We start from the raw sequence: 21623 nt of genomic DNA on the forward strand, positions 1-21623 counted from the left end.
CTACAACACCACAATGGTCTTTGCTTGTATGGAATACATGTCTTCAATACGCCACTCAAGTGGGGTTGGTTACTCCTGGCAAAGCAGTTGGAGTAGCACTTACACTGCACGGATATGTTGAGTGTTTACATGTAACAAACACCTTAGATATAACACTGAAATAATATGTTGTTCTTGATGAAACTCAATCAAGCCCTTTTGCAAGTATAGCTACAGTGCCTTCAGTGTGGAATTTTCAAGAAAAAATTATTATTTAGAGAGACAATAATTATCCTTCAAGCTGAGAGCTCTCAACAATCATCAAACAGGAAGCTTATTCCAACAGATTCTTCCCTAAATTTGTTCAGAGTTTATTTTCGATAAAACTTGAGTAGTATCACAGGGTACAGCAGGAAGCAGTTTTTCAGAAATCGAGAAAAAGAAAAGGTATTTCCCCCCTCTTCCTTCCAGCACACATCATTTTAGCGATATTGTCTTTTAATGTGTTAATATCATTGTTAATGTTATTATTATTGTTTTGTTGTATATTGCCTTTACTCATTGTATTTTTGTGTGTTGTGAATAAATTGAAATTAGGGATTTTACCTGACAATCAATTGCCATTTTCTCCATGAAACAATGGACAATATAGATGCACTGTATAGATTCAAAGATTGAAGCATCATATGGATTAAATTATTTATCTTTCAAAGGAGAAAAAGGTCCCATAAACAATGTCAGATGACAATGTATTTAATTCACTGTTTAACTGTATCAATGTATCCAATGTATTCATTGAGCTTATTCCGAAAAGTAAACAGAAGTAGCCAAGTTAGAAATAAGTCGGATGGTGCCCCTGATCAGTTCGAAGGACAGTGAAGGAAAATTAAAAGTAGCCTTTTTCATGAAAAATTTAAGCGCAAGAATCACAGGCAGATCGTATTCAAATCAGATCAAATTTATGGCCAAATTCATATAAATAGTTAAAAAAAAAATGGAAAACAAAATTCAGTTTCATACATTAGAAATTCACCAACAAAATTACGAAAGCTTTCATTGAAACTGGATAATTATCTTCTTCTTCTTCTTCTTCTTCTTGCCTTCATGGATTAGGCTTTTGCCTGTTCCGACTCACAACAGCATTCTACAAAAAATTTAAATGTTTTGGAGGAATATATTATATCTAAAATTTATAGCTTATACAAGTATAAAATGTTATTAATTTTGAATTTCTTTATCAGCTTTTCCTATATTCTTATTTGATTTCCTCTATTGCCATCTTTTCCAAGGTCTACCAATGTCTCTTTTTCCTATCGGATGGTAATTCAAAAATTTTTAAAGGAATTCTTTCCGTTGGCATTCTTTTATGTTCCCTCCACTCGTTTCGATGACATACAACTTTTTCATTCATGTTGAAGGCACCCAATTCTCTTCTTATTTCTTCATTTCTTATGTGGTCTCGTCTGTCACAGCCCTTCGTTCTGCGTAGGAATCTCATTTCTGCTGCCTGCAGCCTGCTCTCCTGTGATTTCGTGGTGATCCATGATTCACTTCCGGTCCGATATCGGACCGGATCGGACCTGGATAATTATCTAATATAATATTGGCGTTGCCAGCAAAACAAAGTTTGTGCGGCAGCACAAATGTATTGGCAACATTATCCAAATACTAGTCTTCCATCTGAGAAGTACTCATCCAGTTCACTTGCCATGACGAACTGTCAGTTTATTAATATTCAGTTTTGAATATTTTTTGACACTAATTGATTTTTGAATTCTGTTCACTATTGCAAGTTCATAGAATAACATTCAGAAGAGGAAAATATTTAGAAAGTGTTTTTTCTGGAAAAAAATATCAAGATAGATGAAGTGTTTAAAATTGACAGCAATTATCAGCAAGACCAGATAAAGCGTCATATGCATCCTAGGAAAACAATTTCTCAATCCAATTTGAATCAAATAATTAATAATTACGTAATCAGTCTGTAATCATAGTCACGTCGGTTGGACTACACTGAAGTTTTTGCAGTTGTAGCTCCACTGAATTGTCAGATCGTTGATAACAAGTACATAATCGGATAAGATCCATTGAAATCGATCAGGTAGTTAATCACCTGAAGCTTATCAATTCCATTATTGTGGAGAAAAAATCGAGGAAATTTCATCTAATGATATTTGCGCATTATAGTACTTATTTGATTCAAATTTACTCGTTTATCTGAGTATTGAAGAGCGTAAATTGTATTTTGAAAAGTGAAAGTGACATAACCAACATTTTGATTTGGACATTATACATTAGTATAAATTGGAAATGGTACAGTTTTGGGCATGAGCCTGTTGTGCCTTTCCTTTCCTCATCTCATGTATTTGTACACAATGTGATGAATGGATTAAATTAATTCTTCAATTAAATTAAATTATCAAACTCTATTCGAATCTAATAGATTTTAAATCAATTCAACACCGATTTAACATAGAATGACAATAATTGAGAAAATATCAATATCAAGTCTCTGCGAATAGAATATTCAAGAGAGACTTCTTATCTATAACCATCATAAGTATTGTCAAACTGACAATAATGACGAAACTTTTCAAGATCTCCAAAAAACATTATCGCTCACCCATTGAATCTTGATGAATTGAGCAATAATCGTCAAAAAATCTTTTTCACAGAGAAACAAGTAATATCTTGTACAAACATATCAATAAAATTCCAATATCGCTAACTAATTCAATAAAACTACTATAGAAAGTAGTTGAACATTTTTTAATGAGCTTCCAATTTACTGGAACTTCTATTATAAAAATTTCAATAAAGTTCGGAAAGTATTGAAGGAAACATCGAAAAAACGCAAATTAGTTTGATACTTCTTTGATATTAAAATTGGTTGGCAAGAAAAAATAATATTTTGATCAATAGTGAGTAGATTGAAGCAATTATTTGTGCAAGTGTATAACATAATCTCGAAATAATGATTTATCCATCACATCAGCAGAAATTTATTCCTTTTTGTCTTTGACACATAAACCTCATGGCAAGTAATTTAACCATCACGATGTCTACAAATTTTTAATTTAGAATAGAAACTCTATTTTCAATTTTCAAAGTTTTGTATATTACGAAGAGGACCGGAAAACACTTTGGCCAAATATAATATTTGTTATAAATTACTGTATGAATTCAAAAAACATAGTCATCACTTGCCTGGAACGAAGACAACAGTCACCAGCGACAAGAAAAAGATGAAGAACAGAATGAATGCGGGCGCCATGCCTTGTTTGAGAGACACGGCACACGTGCTACGTCGTGTTCATGACGACTTTTCCACGACGACTTGTCGTCCGATCACAGTCCGACAAACCCAACCGTCACGGCCAGACTCCCGCACAACACTGAGTCGCTGACTGACGAGTGCCGCCTCCGAAGCCAACTTGCCGCCCCCACTCCACACCGCCCCTCCATCCCCTCCACGCAACAATTGTGCGCATCAACTTGCTTCCGTTGCGTTGCGGGGTGGTTAGTGTGCTATTAGGGCTGACCGCACTGCTGGCTAAGGGTGCTTGCTGCAAATAGTCGAGGAGGTTAGTCGACTCTGGTAGAGGATGGATTTATCTGTTGAATGGAGAGTTGGATGGAAAGAGTTTAGTTTAGTTTACTTTAGTCCAGTTTTGTTTAATAGAAATATTATTTTTACAGTGTAATAATTCACAGTTACACTTTACTACAATTCACACAATTGTAGTTTAGGTTTAGTCGATAGGACACTAGTCGATAATTAGACGACTTATTAATTTTAGTCGATAATTTACACAATTGTAGTTCAGATTTTAGTCGATAGGAAATTGAATAGAGGAACTTGGCCCATATGAATAAAACCAGAGCAAATGCTCATGAGCATGGAGTATAAGGTTTTTGCTCATTAGAAAAACGTAGAAGCAAAAGTATTTGCTCATTTTTATATGAATAAGCTTTACCTTATGCTCCTGAACTCTGGAGCAAATGCCTACGTATTTTAAAGATTTTTCATCAGCTGATTCGCTTTTGCAGCCTTACTTTGGTTTTATAGCTCACGGAAGCGCTGAATATGCAGGGTGCACCGCTTTTGTTTGCGTCGTCTGCTCTGTTTTCTATTTATGAATAGAGTTTCAGGTTAGTTGAGTTTAGAATTTTAAAATAATAGCGTGAAAAAATGTCATCTCTATAAAAATCTTCAGTATGTTCTTATTTCTTATAATAGCCTTCTTATAATCGTCTACACTCTCATCTTCTTAAATGCCTATTTCCTATTTTGTGATGGCTATCTTTATAACAGGTACAGCTATCTTTTGTATTTATTCTTTTGTAGGGATAATGGTGATATATATCGTGGTTGAATCCAAAATGAGTTTTATAGTTCTCAACTATTGGTTGTGATCGTATCTGGTATAGTTTCCTCTTCCTCATACGAATTAGTTGAGCCATTTTACTATGAGCAAAAGGTGATAAGCTGCTCTAGACTAGACTCACCTTTTTTGAAGCATTTGCTTCAAAAGTTGAGCAAATGCTCTAGTTTATTCATACAATTTTGTGCAAAAGCTTTTACTTTTGAGCAAATGCTCAAACTATTTTTTTGATGAGCATGGGCAAAAGGTTTTGCTCACGTTTATTCATAGAAAATGAAGCAAATTTTAGAAGTATAAGCAAATGCTCAACATATGGCCCCTTGACATTGGAGTTCTCACTTAGTAGTACTAGTTTGAGTTGAATATTGGCTTAAAGTTTTGACATAAATCCGAAGGAAAATTGCATAGAAAGAGTTTAGTTTACTTCAGTTCGATTGCAGTATTATTGTTACAGTGTAATAATTCACAATTGCACCAATCTATAATCTACACATTTGTAGTTTAGTCGATGGTAAATTGAATTAAGGAACTTGACATTGGAGTTTTAGTAGTAGTAGTTGTTGGAGTTTGATGTTGGCTTGAAGTTGTGGCTTCAATTCTCAGGAAAATTGGATGGGAAGAGTTTAGTCCAGTTCAGTTTAGTTCAATTAGAATATTGTTGTAACAGTGTAATGATTGACAGTTACACTTTTCTAGAATTTATACATCAATTTTAGTTTATTAGATAGGAAATTGATTGAAATAACTTGGAATTGTAATTACTTGAGGAGGTTTGAGTTGAAGTTATAACAGTAATTGTTTTTTTCAACAGTTTCTATTGAGATTGTATTTCGGATGAAATGAATTGGAATTGGGATTGAAGTGCTGATTCTTGATTCAACATTTTCAGGAAATATTATGTTGAGAGCTGTTGAGTAAGTTCAGTTTGAAAATCAGTATGAAAAAGCTTCATATTAAAATAGTCTCTGAATTCATGATATCAATTGTTGGAATAGTGATCCCAATTATTGAATTCGACACTACTTTGATCCTTAGAATCTGCTCCCCATTGACTAGAAAACTCGAATGAGAGTGGGTATTCCAATTCAATTAAATTTTACTCAGAGATAGATACTTTTCATAATGAGGTTGGAAAAAATGCCTTATCAATATCGAAAGAAATGAATAAGTATAATTCCTTGCATATACAATGAGTCTGTGGGCAACGAGGAATAGCATTTGAAGAAAATTCATGCAAGGTTTTTCATGCAAATTTTATGCTTCTTCAGCTTGAGAAAGTGTAATTACACAGAAATTACTGGAAGAAGATTTCAAAACACATAGTCCCATAATTTATTCAAGCCAATGTTGAAACAACTTCAACATAACTCTCAATTTGGGTCAGTATTTATAGACTTGTGAGAAAGCCTATATATACTGACCCAAATTGAGAATCATTTTAGAGTATAGCAATCAATAATTGAACTAATTTCACTCTCAATTGAAAGTACCTAGTGTACCACATATCAGTACGGTCACAGCTAAACATGGACTTAGAATCCAAACTTAATCTAGTCAACTACTATGGCACTTAATTGCAACGACACGTAAAACCTAGAGTGGCTACTAGCTATTACACACGGGTTTACAAATTGAGTTAATGGACTGGATACAATGGACAGGATACCCAACAAAAGCTACGTACAGATTTATAAGTGAATTTATTTATTCAAAGCTACTCACTATATATAGAGGAACAGAACTATTTTTAGAGCATAGTATAGATATAAAACCTATACAGACGAGTGAAAAGGTTGACTGCCAATAAAGATTCGTTACTAATTCATTAGTGGATGGAGATAGAAGCGTTTCAAATTGATGAAGCTCGAACTTTGATGCCGTTACACTAGATGCAGGCACCATTGTTCTGGAATTATTTATTTAATTCATGCACAGTCAGCTCTATCATTCACATTCGAAGGGCAATAATCAATAACCGCTTCCCACTCCACGGCAAACTTTCTCTCGCTTTTCTCATTGCATGGACTCCCCTGGTAATCTTTCCTCTTCGTCTTTAATATATCTTTCTTGCAGATTCATTCATAAGTTTCTAGACTTCGTTGTCATGTTCCTTCGTAGATATTTCGCTTCTCTTCTCCATCATCATTGAGTCTCCCTTATTCTCATAATATTGCATTATGATTATAGTGTTTTATACAATAAATGAATAAATAAATAAAATAGATGCTCTAATAGTATTTGCCATTTTTCTAGTCTGTCCTCTTCCTTTTTCTTCTACTCTCTATTCTCCTCTAATTTTTACATCGTTCTGTCCCTTCTTCTCATTCTACTTATATTTTTGTTCCTCCTCTTTTAAAACCTGGTTCTCCTCTTCTCCTTTGTCCATTCCCTAATCGATCCTCTCATCCTCTTCCTCTTTTTTTTACTCCTCCTTTACTCCTCATCATCATCCCTCTCCTTCACCTCCACCCCATCTTCCTCATCCTTCTTCTCCTCCTCATCCTTCTTCTCCTCCTCCTCCTCCTCCTCTCCTCCTCCTCCTCCTCCTCCTCCTCTTCCTCATCCTCCCCCTCCTCACCCTTCACCTGCTCCCATTTTTCCTCATTCCCCACCTCCTCTTCCTCCTCTTCGATTTCACCCTCATTCCATTATTATCGTCCCATATTCTCCATTCTATTCCTAGTTTTTGTCGTTCTCTCCATTTCTCCACTCTTCTCTCCCATCTCCACTCCCCTCCACCACTAGCCTATCTGTTATTTCTGTCCTCTTCATATGGAAATAAATTGAAAATTGCATTTGTTCAAATGCTAATTAATGAGTAATTATCATTAAACGAGAATGTTCTTTCAATAATGATTAATTTATGTTCTCTTCAGCCTACAGTCTTCTCCACTATCATTCCATTCTATCTATTCAGCCTCATCACACTCCTATCGTATCATGGCCCTCTATCTATGAATTAACATTTTGATCTCATCAGAATTCACATTTTCCCTGTTTTCTACTCAAATTCTCTCCTTTCTACATCTTCTATCTGTCTCCTCATATCTTGTCTTCTTCAGACATATTGCATCCACCTCTAAATCAAACCACATTCAACCAATCAAGCTGTGATATTGTCAGAGAGTCCAAATTGTTGATTAACAGAGTAGTAGATCACATTTTGCAGAGAAACCGAAAATTCAACGAAGCGTTACAGTCACCAATTTCAAATTGGACCGACCAAAATTGGGGAGATTTTCACTGGAAACTATCGCTACTAGCTTCTCGGTCACTGATTGGTATTTCCAGCTACCCACATCTATTGGTCCACTGTACTGTAATGTCATTTCATTACTGTACTGCAAGTTGAAGCTTGATTGATTCGATAAGGGAACTCGTTATCAAAAATATATGCAACATAGTGATGAATTATGTTTTCACTTCACTGTTTTCGTGATGATTAGATGTGAATTTGTTAGTTCACTTGCTGATTTGGTTCAAGAGTACATTTAAATATTATCGGCAACCTGTGATAATGGTCGAACACACACATATTCATCTTATCCAATCTCAATAATAATTTTCCAAGGTCATGTAAGTCAAAGAAAAATTTCATTGGTTTTTCAATATAAAGATCCTGAATCAACCTGGAACTGGAATCTACCAATCATTCACCATTATCCTTTCAACATTCAAGCATTAGTATAGACTTGTCTTGAGACTGCTCTTCCAGCAGTGACAAGAGTTTTAGAAAAAGAAACATATACAAGTTTTAGTCAATGGACTATCAGTATTATTTAACATAGTAATTTTTTAGTGTCCAGAAAAAGCTTCACATTTCACTTATATCATGCTTAAGGCGCCCTTCACATTGATCCATCCGTAATTCATAAATATACTAGAAAGTGAATTTTCACTTTATAATTTCCGAATAATAAACACAGTAAAAGAGCCATAGAGGCATGGCTGAACTTGAATTATTCTCAATCGTTCACTTTTATACAATAATCAACTTCATATCATGAATTATATTTTCGAACACTTCATACAAGTTTATATATTACATCCCTGATTAAGCTGATTTACGACTCACACTGGCGCACAAGGAATCTTCCTTTTGCCGGTGTTTTTGCCTCACCTACTGTACTTATGCATGTGAACAGAAATTGAATCTTCATTTTATAAAAATGTTCTATAATATGGAGTTTATCATTTCGTTATTATATCTAATTAAATGAATGTATGTATCTTGGTTTAAGTGCAGTAGCATAATATACTTATACTGTATTTATTTTTTGTAAAGCTTTTTTGTATTTTGTTTTTGGCAAAATAAATAAATTCATCATATTAAATTGAGTGTAACACTTTTTTTATTATTTGTATGGTTTTATACATCTTCCATATGCATTATAGACATGAATTGAATATAAGCTCGAGAACGGAAAAGAGATATACTTAATCTTCTCCAGCATATTCTCATAAAACTATTAATACTTTCCTTGATTGATTTGTTCATTTCTAGAGCTTCAAAACACTTTTCATTCCAACCTCAATCGAAATTAATAAGCAACCGAACAAATATGAAACACCTGAGAGCAACTACACAATTGTGTAGACCAAGTATAAGTAGTGATACTCATCGTCAAGTGGTCAGCCGTAATTTACAAACCAAATTCCAACCACAGACCACAAAATCGGCTCACCGAAATCACCTGTGTGCACACTCCAACTCAACTTCAACTGCTCACTACTTATGGAACGTTGATGAAGTGGTATCAGTTTTCGAGAGATGGGGAAGTTGTGATTGGAGAGACGTAGGGGGACGTGCATCCACCTTGGTAGAAATGGATGAAGAATTGTTGGTGAGGAGGAGGTTATGTGATGGAGGAAGAGGTGGTGATTGAGGAAGAGGAGGTGATGGAGGAGTAGTAGTTAGAGGAGGAGGAGGATGAGAAGGAGGTGGTGTGATGGAGGAAGAGGTGCTGGTGAAGGGGATGAAGAGGAGGAGGAGGAGGATGTGTAGGGTGAGAAGGAGAGAAGATAATATGTTATGAAAGTTGATGATCGTCGTTTAGTGAAGAGGCTCTATAACGTGCTTTTGTAATGGCATGTATTCGGATTTTGAGTGTGCATTAAGTTAGTTATCTGTTGTGGATATTTGCGATGATGAAGATGGAAGAAGACTGGAGAGAAGAATAGAATGACAGTAGAGTGGAAAATAATGAAATACATGTTTTTTGACAGTTGAAAGAATAGAACAGAAAGATATTTATAGATGCCAGGAAGATAATTAGAGAACTCGATTGAGAAAAGGAATGAAAATTAAGCAGAATAGAATGATTAGAGTCTAAGACAAAAAATAAATTGAAGAATTGGGAGATTGATTGGACAAGGCGTATAGATGAAAATGTGAGAAAATGATGGAAAAAGAAAAATACAAAACTGTGGAGGGAAGGATGTGTCAAAGAAGGCAATGAACGAGGAAAATAGATTTTTTTCGAGAAGGAGAGAGTATGTCACTGCTACTGCAGATAGCGGAGGAGAATAACAAAATTGAGTGGAAAGATGTAGAGAGTAGCAGAAGGTAATGAAGGCGGTGGAGATGCATGAACAGGTTCAAGATATGGATAAAAATATAAATCTGAGTACCTTTTTTAAATTAACCGGCTTGAAAATTGAAAAGGGTACTCAGCTATTTTTATTCATATTAAAAAGTAGCACTGAAGAAAAAAGGTTCTAGATATTTAAAAATAAAGAGCATAAATGAAAAATTATTCAAAAATCGAGTTGAAAATCCTGACAAAGGAAGAATAGATTCATGATGTGGAGCAGGAGAAAACAGAAGATAAGAGAGGTAGAAGAAGAGGACGAAGCAGGAGGTGGTGAACGATAAGATTAGAGTTCTTTATTCATGAATGTTACAATATTCACTTGCTTATACACTAATCAAAATTGAATGACAGAATTGATTATTATTTAACAGAGGATGAGAAGAGATAGAAGAGAGGGGAAGTGAAAAAGATAATGATAGATGATAAAAAGATAAATACAATGATAGATAAAATTTGGAGAGGTTTAGAACTATGATAATCTCCATTACTCGTCCATGATACCATCCTTACACTTGTATCTATATCTGTATCCTATACATGATACTTGTATCTATATCTGTATCCTATACATGATACTTGTATCTTCCCATTGACAAGGACTATGATGGATTGTACCAGATATGGAGAAGTAGAATAAATAGAGAGAGATAAATCTTGAACAGAATCACGATGAAGAGAGAGAGGAATGATAAAGATGGTACAATAACAGCATCGAGCATGAATATATCTCAACTCGACCTTGCCTTTTCAAAGTTTAGATAATAAAAAATTACGATAGATTTATTACGATAGATTATAACAAATATAGAGAAGTAGAATAATAGAGAAAGATAAATATTAAACAGAATCGCGATGAAGAGAGAAACGATAAAGACAGTATAATAACAGCATCGAGCGCGAACATATCTCAACTCGACCTTGCCTTTTCAAAGTTATCAGCTAATTTCACAGACGGGTAGTCTAATACGCTCAAAGCCGGTTCATCATTTAGTGGTGTTGGTTGGCTGTGGGGGGTTGAAGGGGGTGTGGAATGTTGGCAAAAGTTAAGAGTTGTATGAAACACCCCCCCCCTGCAACAGTGATAAAGAAGGGAAGGGGGAAGCGAATCATGTGTAATTCCATTGTAGCAGACGTATAGTGGAGGTGAATATGACGCATTTCTGCTCTCGTCTCGTTTAGCGATTGATTGCAGTGCAGTGCAATTCACGCCCAACTGCATCCCTATAATCGATCAGACGTGTCTAATAATTGTCTTTGAATTCCTCTTGCATACGGGGATGGATGAATACTATTACTACTCTCTTTGTAAAGTTTCTGATGGAGGTGGGATACGGAGAGACTTCGTCGATTATAATTCGACTTAATAACTGAAAATTGGAGATGGTGTTTGATAGTGATCTGAATGATATCTGCCTCAATACTGTTCTCTACATTTTAATTATGGAGTTTGGAATTGGTAGACCTATTCATAATAATGGAAGACTTATGAACTTGACAATTAAATAGAATTTGTGATGTGTTCCAAGGTAAATAGAGAAATGTCTACCAAAATAGATATACAGGGTGATTCTTAATTATGGTAGAATAATTCACTACGTGATAGTAGAGGTAAAAATAAGAAGAAAAGTACTTATAAACATATATCCATGAACGCTTCATTAGCGAGATATACAGGGTGAAAGTTTTCGTCAGGAATTATTCAGTTCCTCTGGTGAAATACACCGATGCTGAATTGCTTGGGGACTAGATTTTGAAAAACTTATGCTGGATTCATATGGAAAAATATCTGAAAAATTGAATAAAACTAGTCTGGAAGCTGTAGTGTGAGTAGTTTTTGAGAAAAAAGTTGAAATATGCAAAAAATCCAAGTAGAAAAACACAGACTTCTACGTTTGATGCCCAATAACTTTCTTCAATGACCAGTAAACAAATAATTTTTCGCAATAAAAATTGCAGAGAATTTAATTCTGAAAAGAATCATGTAAGCTGTGTAAACTAAATTTAAAAAAAAGTTGAATGAAACGTATTCTTATGTAGTACATTACACCACAGCTACTGGTCATTAAAGAAAGTTATTGGGCATCAAACGTAGAAGTCTGTGTTTTTCTACTTGGATTTTTTGCATATTTCAACTTTTTTCTCAAAAACTACTCACACTACAGCTTCCAGACTAGTTTTATTCAATTTTTCAGATATTTTTCCATATGATTCCAGCATAAATTTTTCAAAAACTAGTCCCCAAACAATTTAGTATCGGTATATTTCACCAGAGGAACTGAATTCCGGGCGAAATCTTTCACCCTGTATAGCTCGCTAATGAAGCGTTTATGGATATATGTTTATAATTACTTTTTTTCTCATTTCTACCTCTACTATCACGTAGTAAATTATTTTACCATAATTATGAATCACCCTGTATACTGGATGTGCTCATCCATTTCACAATACTTATTCCGGCAATGCCTAACATATAGAGAATTTTTATTTTCGCACTATGAATAAAACCACTGATACAACAATGTGGTGTGTTATGTTTGTCTGTGATAGAATATTGCAAACAAAAAATCATTCTTGCGTTTCTATTTGAGAAGTAATTTTAGTGAGGCAGTTATCTCGTTGATCAACCCTAGATCTGTAGGAGAAGAAATTTTCCATCAAATCTCACTACGGGAATTGGTTTTGAGCTGAATAATGGAATGGAAAATTTGATAATTTTATGTCAACATGTGATGTTATTGACCGAGCGAAGTGAGGTCTAAGATCCAAGTCGACGGTTTGGCATTTCTCTTGATGTTTGAATGTTCATATGTTGCGCATTTACGGCAAAACCCGGGAATAGATTTTCATGAAATTTGACAGGTATGTTCCTTTTTTAATTGCGCGTCGACGTATGTACAAGGTTTTTGGGAATTTTTCATTTCAAGAATAATTTAAAAGAAAAAGGGAGCCTCCTTCATACGCCGATATTAGAGTAAAAATCCGACTATAGAGTTATTATTCATCATAATCTAGCTGACAAGTGATTACACAGATGAGTGGAGAAGCCAGTCTATTGCTGTCAAAGACCTTAAAGAGATATAGACCCACAATGCCTATACCTTCCCAATGATAGCTCTTACTTGAAATTGAAGGCCGCCATTGGGGTATTTTAGCACGAGATATTATATATTATTTATTTGTAATACTATAGATCACAAAGGCATTGGTGGCATTGGTATGTAATAATCTTATGGGTTGCCCCCTCAATGGCGGATTTCAATTCCAAGTACGACACTAGCGCTGCATGTGAGTCTATGCATCTTTAAGGTCTTTGATTGCTGTATTCCCATAAGGTCTTTAGTTTCAATCAGGTACTTGTGGATGAGAATACTGCGTGAGGTCTACTGTTCACAGAACTACTAGTTTAAGTAGTCACCATTACAGTGGCAAAAGCAACAGTTGACTCGATGAGCAGCACATAAAAATAGCAGAAATAATAGACAACCAGCTCAAAACCAATCATTCAATAACAGTCTCAAATCATGATAAAAACATGATTATGACCAAGAGAGGGCAACAGCTTCAGCCCAAAACTCTCTTGAACTTGATCAAATTAAAGTTCAATTATATCAATCAGACGAAATTATTATGAAATGGTGGAAATGGTTTTGAAAACTTATTTTCTGTGGGAATTGGAAGTTCAAGTTTCAACCTCCTTTAACCCCAAAATTGTTCCAGCAATGAGTCTTTATCTCCCAAATAGTTCGCCTTCAAATGGTGCACATTGGTTAACGCTAAATGGACTAGAAAATGATGGCGGTCAGACAAACTTATGTTCTCCTGACCAAAAACTACACAACATCTGAAGAAATTGGAAATATACAATATATATGTAGGCATTTGAGACTCATGAACTTTATAATATTTATTATGTGTTGTGTATCTGCCATACGCTATAAGTGAGTAAAAAAATTATGAAATGGATACATTCACGAAAATAGTGGATAACGCTTCAATTCAACCATCACATTATTTTTCAAGTATTATAATGTTCAATAATCTCATTCAATAGTACAGTATGTAATAAGAGATTACTAAAGCTAGTCCATTCTCTCTCTCTCTCTGTCAAGTACACTAGGGAAGAAGTTAGTAGCATCAATAGGCTGTGCGCCGCACCGTGCGTATGCTACATTTTAAACTCCACTATTGGTATTCTATAGCCACACCATCGAATCGTGAGATATGTTCCATAAGCAATGGAAAAGTAGACAGAGCTTAAACTGTCCACGATATGAGATCTTGGAATCAAATTAGTTTTTTACTTTCCTTGCCCTATTACCATAGGTAAGGAAAGTATTGCTTTCCGAAAAAAATTAAGGTACCCCAATTTCTAAATTTCTATACGTTTTAAGGTCCCCTGAGTTCAAAAAAGTAGTTTTTGGGTATTGGTCTGTATGTGTGTGTGTGTGTCTGTATGAGTGTATGTGCGTCTGTGTACACGATATCTCATCTCCCAATTAACGGAATGACTTGAAATTTGTAACTTAAGGTACTTACAATATAAGGATCCGACACGAACAATTTCGATCAAATGCAATTCAAGATGGCGGCTAAAATGGCGAAAATGTTGTCAAAAAAGGGTTTTTCGCGATTTTCTCGAAAACGGCTCCAACGATTTTGATTAAAGTCATACCTGAAATGGTCATCGATAAGTTCTATCAACTGCCACAAGGCCCATATCTGTAAAAATTCTAGGAGCTCCGCCCCATCTATGCAAAGTTTGATTTTAGATTCTCAATTATAAGGCTTCATATGAAATTTAAACAAAAAATTTTGAGTGGAATAGATTGAGCATGAGAATCTCTACAATTAATGTTCTGTAACATTTTCACCTAAAATTAAAAATAAGCTCGAAATTCGAGAAAATGTGATTATCCAATATTGCAAACTGTTGGGAACTGTTGATTTCTATTAAATGATTCACTATGAAGAGATAGCAGACCTCGTGTGTCTCCAGCGTTATTGCCCTGTCACCAGCTGGCTCAAATCTTTGAATAGTAGACTTGAGATGCGCGGGAACACTAGCGTCAGGTGATCAATTTTCATAACGACAAGGAAAGTTGAGTGCGCCACACCAGATTTTTCTCGTATGGGGAACTTCGATGTGACAGAGTATCATTGTATTTTCTCAACCAAACGATTTTCAGATGACAGCTCGTTGGTCTTCGAAACTGAAGACGTATATAAGCGTCATAGCATAGAGAAATAGAAATCACTTCTCATCCTCTTTGGTCATGGACATCGATAGGCTATGAGAACCGTATGTCACATTTCCCACTCGACTATTTGTACTCTATACTTTTGAATGCTATCCAGCATTGGACTGGTGTGATAATTGAGTGGAAACACTTTGTCACGGCTAATGGGGTGTCGTCAACCTTGGTTGAAGGCAACTCACGCTGTTGGAATCACAAAAGAGTGGCGCTGATTCAATTAGAAACGCCGGTATGGTCACGTGCGATGATCACGTGACGTCATTCCAAGGCTTATTACGATTCGATAGAATAATATTTCGAAGCTTTGTTATGGCCACGAATATTGGACTCGCTCACGACGGCAGGCGGCTGGTTAGATTCAGGTCATACTGTCAGAATTCTTTATGTTTATCAACAAAGATTCCAATTTTACTAATACTGACAGTTTATAGCTAATCCTACTGGAATGTGTTTCACTGCAAACTGTCAGGATTCCCAATATATATAAGCAACTCTTCCAATTCAACTAATACTGACAGTTATTAGCTAATATCACTAAAGAGTGATTCACTTTAAAATGTCAGTATTCCTGATGAATGAGAACAACGCTCCTGATTCAACCGATACTGACAGTGAGGGCTCACGGTAGTGAGTGCTAGGCTCTGTCCATTGTTGGGTAAGTTGGGCTTCGATTGGAGAGAAAATTATTATTAAATAGCTGATCGCGTTCTGGAATTGGGAGTCTGCTAACTGGTAGTGGTGAAGGAGGATGAGGGGAGAGGAAGGAGAAGGAGAAGGAGGAGAAGTAGAAGAAGGGGAAGGAGTAGAAGAAGGGGGGAAATGAGGAGGAGAAGGAGAAGAGAGAGAAGGTGGCAAAGAGAGAGAAGAAAGAGGAGAAGGAAAGAGAAGAAAAATAAGGAGATGAAGGAGAAGAAGGAAAAGGAGGAGAAGTAGGAGAAGGAGGAGAAGGAGGAGGAGAAGAAGGAGAAGGAGGAGGAGAAGAAGGGGAGGAATAGGAGAAGAAGAAGGAGAAGAACGAGAAGCAGGCAAAGAAGGAGAAGAGATTGATTGATTGATTGAGTACTTTATTTATGTAGATTACAATATATACTGGCTTATACACTTATATACAATAGCTTACAATACAGCAAAATTATAGATGAATTTACATAATATAGACTAAGAAAATAATTATTGAACTGTATATGATATGAAAAGCAATTTGTAATATAATAACTATAGATAATAATTAAATTGTTATGCATCTACATAAATTGGCGGAGATTTGGACATATTAATGTCCATTCTTCGGAAAGAATATTAAAAATATCCTCCCCACTAACTCTTTCTACCAAATGAGAAGGAGGAGAAGGAGGAGAAGGAGGAGAAGGAGGAGAAGGAGGAGAAGGAGGAGAAGGAGGAGAAGGAGGAGAAGGAGGAGAAGGAGGAGAAGGAGGAGAAGGAGGAGAAGGAGGAGGAGAAGGAGGAGAAGGAGGAGAAGGAGAAGCAGGCGAAGAAGGAGAAGAAAGGGAGAAAAGGAAGAGAAGGAGAAGAAGAAGACAAAGGAGAAGAAGGAGGAAGAGGAAAAGAAGAAGAGAAAGTTGTGAGAAAAGAAGAAGAAGATGAGTGGTGAGATGATGAAGCTGAGAAGATGTTGAAAACTGGGGAAATTGTTATTGAATATATCTAAGGTTGAGTCTTGGAGGGAGAAGGAGGAAGGAAGAGAAAAGGAAGATAAGAGGAAGGAGGATGAGGAGTAGGATATGATGAGGGATAAAACTGAAAAATATTTGGAAAAATATCCAAAAAGACAATAATGAGAGAGGATGAGATTGGAAAATTGAAGAGTTTTGAAGCAGGGGGAAACACAGTAGAGATTTTTGATAAGATTACAGTTCTCTACTTATTTATACAATACTAGCAGGTAACCCGTGCTTTGCAAGGGTCTTTCTTAAAACTTGACGTAATGAAATCTAGAAGAATTCAAAATAGGCATATAAGAATCCTCGGTTGATTAAGAATTTATATGCTGCATTTCAAGTAAATCAGTATGACCACCTTTCAATATTAAAAGAAGAAGTTGGATTCAAAATTGCGAAAAAAAATTGGGTTTGACGGAAAACCTGTTTTTATCATTCGAAAAGGATCCCCAATCATACCTATCTTCCAATTTCCCTTTTAAGTGGAATCTTCTGCTGCTTTCATACAAACTGGAAGCATGACAAATAATTGAAAACTTGACAAACTGAAAACTTGATGTAATCAAATCTTGAAGAATTTAAAATTGGTCTATAACCACCCTCGGTTAAGCAAGAATCTATATGCAATACTTCAAGTTAATCACACCAGTAGTTCTGACGTGATAATGCGTCAAACATAATTTCCCTATATTTTACATCTGTATAGGCTACATTTATAATCCAGTTCTTTCCTTTATTATAGTATAAAAGATGATACATGGATTGATAATCATTGTAATTTCACTAAAAGATAGAATAAGTTGAATAGTTTCTTTGTCAGAGGGAGTTTTGACAACCCACAAAACTCATTTTTCATTTGAAGATATAACGAAAAGGTGCATATGACATTATTTTTTTGCTCAGCTTGCCAAAATACCCCTCATTCCAATATTAGAATTTTCGACTGACTGAACAGTGAGTCAGTTATTCTATCGGGACTCGAATGATTTTGAAATTTTAATTAAATAAAAATGGAAGAATATGATTTCTTTATGTAAATAACAACACCTTCATTCAAAGACATATTAACTGCATGCGTTTTCATATTGCCGATACAGCATTGATGAAACTGTAGACGTTTATTTAGCACTTTGTCTCCAAAATTTTTCCAGCTGAAAAATTAATAATCCATGCCACGTGTAGGCCTAAACATTGCATCAGGAAAACGAAGTTTCAAAACTATGTTTTTCAGGTAGAAAAGAATATAGAAACAGATGTTCCTTTTTCAATTTCTAACATATGATTTGGTGATTTTTTAATGAAATCGAATGTATCATTAATGAATTTTGAACATTAATTCTGAAAAATCTAGAAGGAAAATTAAAATTTGGGCTTCCAGGTGCACGAGATTGATATTTTTAGAATCTACCTGCAAAATTTGGAGATCTAAATCATTCCTGTTTTTTCGGTATGCAATCCACAAGTTGACATGTTTTGATGCGAGCAAACGAACAAACGAACACACGAACACACGAACAAACACAACCCTACTCTCTCTTATTATATAGATTCACTGGCTTATAAACTAATTCACATTGAATGACGGTATTGCTAGAGGGAGAGAGAGATGGAGAAGACACACCAACCTACATAAGAATTCGGTTGATGGTCTATTGATAGCAGAGCAATGCCCAGTAACGGAAGAACAAGGAGGAAGTGGATAATCAAAGTGGATGATGGAAGAATTGAGTTATTGAAGGAGTCTACACATAGAACAAGAGCAAGAAGAGGCATTGAATAAGGTGATAAAGATTAGAATGAAGTGGGAAATTGAGAAGTGGGTGAGTTAGACGAAGACGACGATAAGACAGAGGGGTTGAAAGATAAGGAGAATGAGAGATGGAGAAGTGGAGAATGATGGAGAAAGGAAATAGGAACATGAAATTACATTCAATAAGGAGATTGATTGATTGATTGATTGATTGAGTACTTTATTTATGTAGATTACAATATATAATGGCTTACACACTCATACAATAGCTTACAATACAGCAAAGTTTTAGATAAATTTACATAACATAAACTAAAAAATAATTATTGAACTGTACAATGATATGAAAAAAATCAATTTGGAATAACTATACAAGATAATATTGTAATGCATCTACATAAATTGGCGGAGCTTTGGACATATCAATGTCCATTCTTTGGAAAGGATATTAAAAATATCCTTCCCAGTAACTCTCTACCAAGCGAATGAGAGATGGAAAAGTGGAGAATAATGAAGAAAGAAAAACGGAACATGAAATTACATTCAATGAGGAGATGGAGTAATAAAAAAAGATAGGCTGCAAAAGTCATTGTGAGAACGGTGAGAGATTGGAAAAATAATGATCGCAGAAGTTGGTGGATTAATAGAATTATGAATAAGAAATTCATTGGGTAAAATACATAAATTAGTAGATTGACCATACCTGTGTACGAGACAAGGAGAAATCTTAAAAGAAGACGAAAATGCATAAAATATAACGAGGTTGATGAGAAAAGGAATATGGAACGAAGATAGTGAAGAACAAGGAGAAGAAGTAGAAAAGCAATAACAGAAGTAACACAATTCATCGACCTGGTATTGTCGAGTAGCCTACAATAGGCTTTCTTAATTGAATTTGAATGCTGGTAGTCTCTCTGGCATTATGAAAGCAATAATAGCACACGCGTGCCTTCAATATGCCATTTCTGGATGGGCACTTAATGGGTTTTCAATTACTGCCTCCCTCTGCCTAGAAATGAATAATAATCGGTGATCACTGAAGGGTAGCCTACGTGAGTCGAATCTTTGTGCCACGGAATTCAGTTTCATTCGAGGAATTATGTCGTCTAGACACCTCGAGATTTCACGCAAAAATCTAATTTATTACAGGTTTTAACGTTTCTGATTTGTAAGACACTAATGGTCAAAATGGAGGACGACATTCCCATTCGAAGTGTTTTAGTTGCTTGATTCATTTAAGTAAATAACTTGATTTATTTATTGCAACTTTGTCAAAAAACGTTGTAGAAAGGAATGTGAAATTGAACATTCTGAGAAAATTTGGTCTGCTGCAACAAGGCTTCTATCCACACCTTTTAAAAAATTTGAATAAAGTCTATTCAGAATTATTCAAATTAACACTTTAATTATTATTCAAATGTTAAATTATATATTCATATAAAAATATTTAAATGTTAATAATAATATTAATAATATCGAGTGACCTGGCTGGCTCAGGTCTGGTGTCAGAGTTTTCAGGTCGCAACTGATCAATTTCAGGGCCTCTGACATGACCTAACGAATGCTTTTTAGGCAGCCGGGAACGACGGCTTAACGTGTCCATCCGAAACACGGGAGTGGCCCGAGATAAATATCTTGCCCGGGCCGGGATTTGAACCCGGGCCTCTGAATCATAAAGCCAGCATCTTATCCACTCGACTACGAATGTTAAATATTATTCAATAAGAATTATTCAAATGTCCACTTGAAAATTCTCACTTTAATATTTATGGTAGCTTAGGACATGAGAAATCATAATATTAAATTTATGGTAGTAAAGTTTAGGACATGAGAAATCAGCCACATTAGATGTTAGACTAATTATTATGAATTGACTCTTATATATGATATAAATGGACTCCCATGGAAGAAAGAATCAGTGGATTGGCTGCTTTTACACTCTTGAATAAGTGAAACGAAGAGTAAAGCTGCGTTTACACCAAAGTTATTAACAAAATGTGAACATTTGATGAACATATGTGTTCAGTAGTCAAGTTCCGTTCAATCTAATAGAATCCATAAGGATTAAGTTATCAACATTTTGTCAATAACTTCGGTGTAAACCAACTTAAGTGATAGGCAATGCCTGAAATTCCAGAATAAGCAAGAGATCCATGGATACCAGAGTCAACCAATTCCAAATAAACTTGATTTGGAATTTTATTTTCAATTGCATCAAGCAAAAGCAAAAATGACATGATCACTGCTAATATGATAACTGTCAATGGGAAATATTAATTGCCAATGGATAAAGTCGACGTCGACTCTTAAGCCCCGCCCAATATTCCACAAAATTCGCTGCAATTAGTCTACTATTCTACAGAGCACTTCCAACACATCAATAATTGATAATTCAAATGATTAGACTCCATAATTTTCATGCCAAGCTGTGGCCTAATTTCTTTATTTATTACCGATAGAGGGCAGATCATAAGATGCTCCTAGCAAATAGTAGGTCCGTGTTGCAAAAATTTGAGCTGAGTCTCATCTCTGAGATAACTTGAGAGGAAAAGTTGATCATTCAAGTGGCAGCTTATTGAAACAGAAATTTCCATCGTTTGATGAAAACTAAAGAGAGGAAGAGAGAAAATTAACAGCTGTGGTTATAACATTTAGCAATATAATTTGAAAACATTGCATGATTCAATAAAGATATTCTCCGATGTCAAGATGAGTGCATAAGAGCAACTGGGTGACACCATAAGGCATCGCTAACTTTTAATTGCTTTTTAAAATACGCAGTTGAATGTATACTTCAACAGAGTTGAATGTGTTGTTCAAACTGAGGTGATAGCAACGCAACTAATCATCACACTTACTGACAACGATTTTTGGGTAACTAAGTATTATAGAAATGTATTTGAATGAGACTTGAAACGGTCCTATATATATAATAACATTTTCATCGAGGAAGAGCACCTTTTCGGATACAAAATTCTATG

General features: G+C 35.2%; 1 protein-coding gene across 1 annotated transcript in view; it reads right to left on the reverse strand.

Annotated features, from left to right (window-relative positions):
- The window catches only part of LOC111051075, a 196233-nt gene extending 192840 nt beyond the window's left edge, over positions 1-3393 (reverse strand). Inside the window, exon 1 of the mRNA XM_039432046.1 lies at positions 3187-3393. Coding sequence (XP_039287980.1) covers positions 3187-3253 — 67 coding nt within the window. The 5' untranslated portion in view covers positions 3254-3393. The remainder of the gene's footprint in view (positions 1-3186) is intronic.
- Positions 3394-21623: the final 18230 nt, after the last annotated feature.

Source organism: Nilaparvata lugens, chromosome 7, assembly GCF_014356525.2.
Source record: "Nilaparvata lugens isolate BPH chromosome 7, ASM1435652v1, whole genome shotgun sequence".
Taxonomy (NCBI): domain Eukaryota; kingdom Metazoa; phylum Arthropoda; class Insecta; order Hemiptera; family Delphacidae; genus Nilaparvata; species Nilaparvata lugens.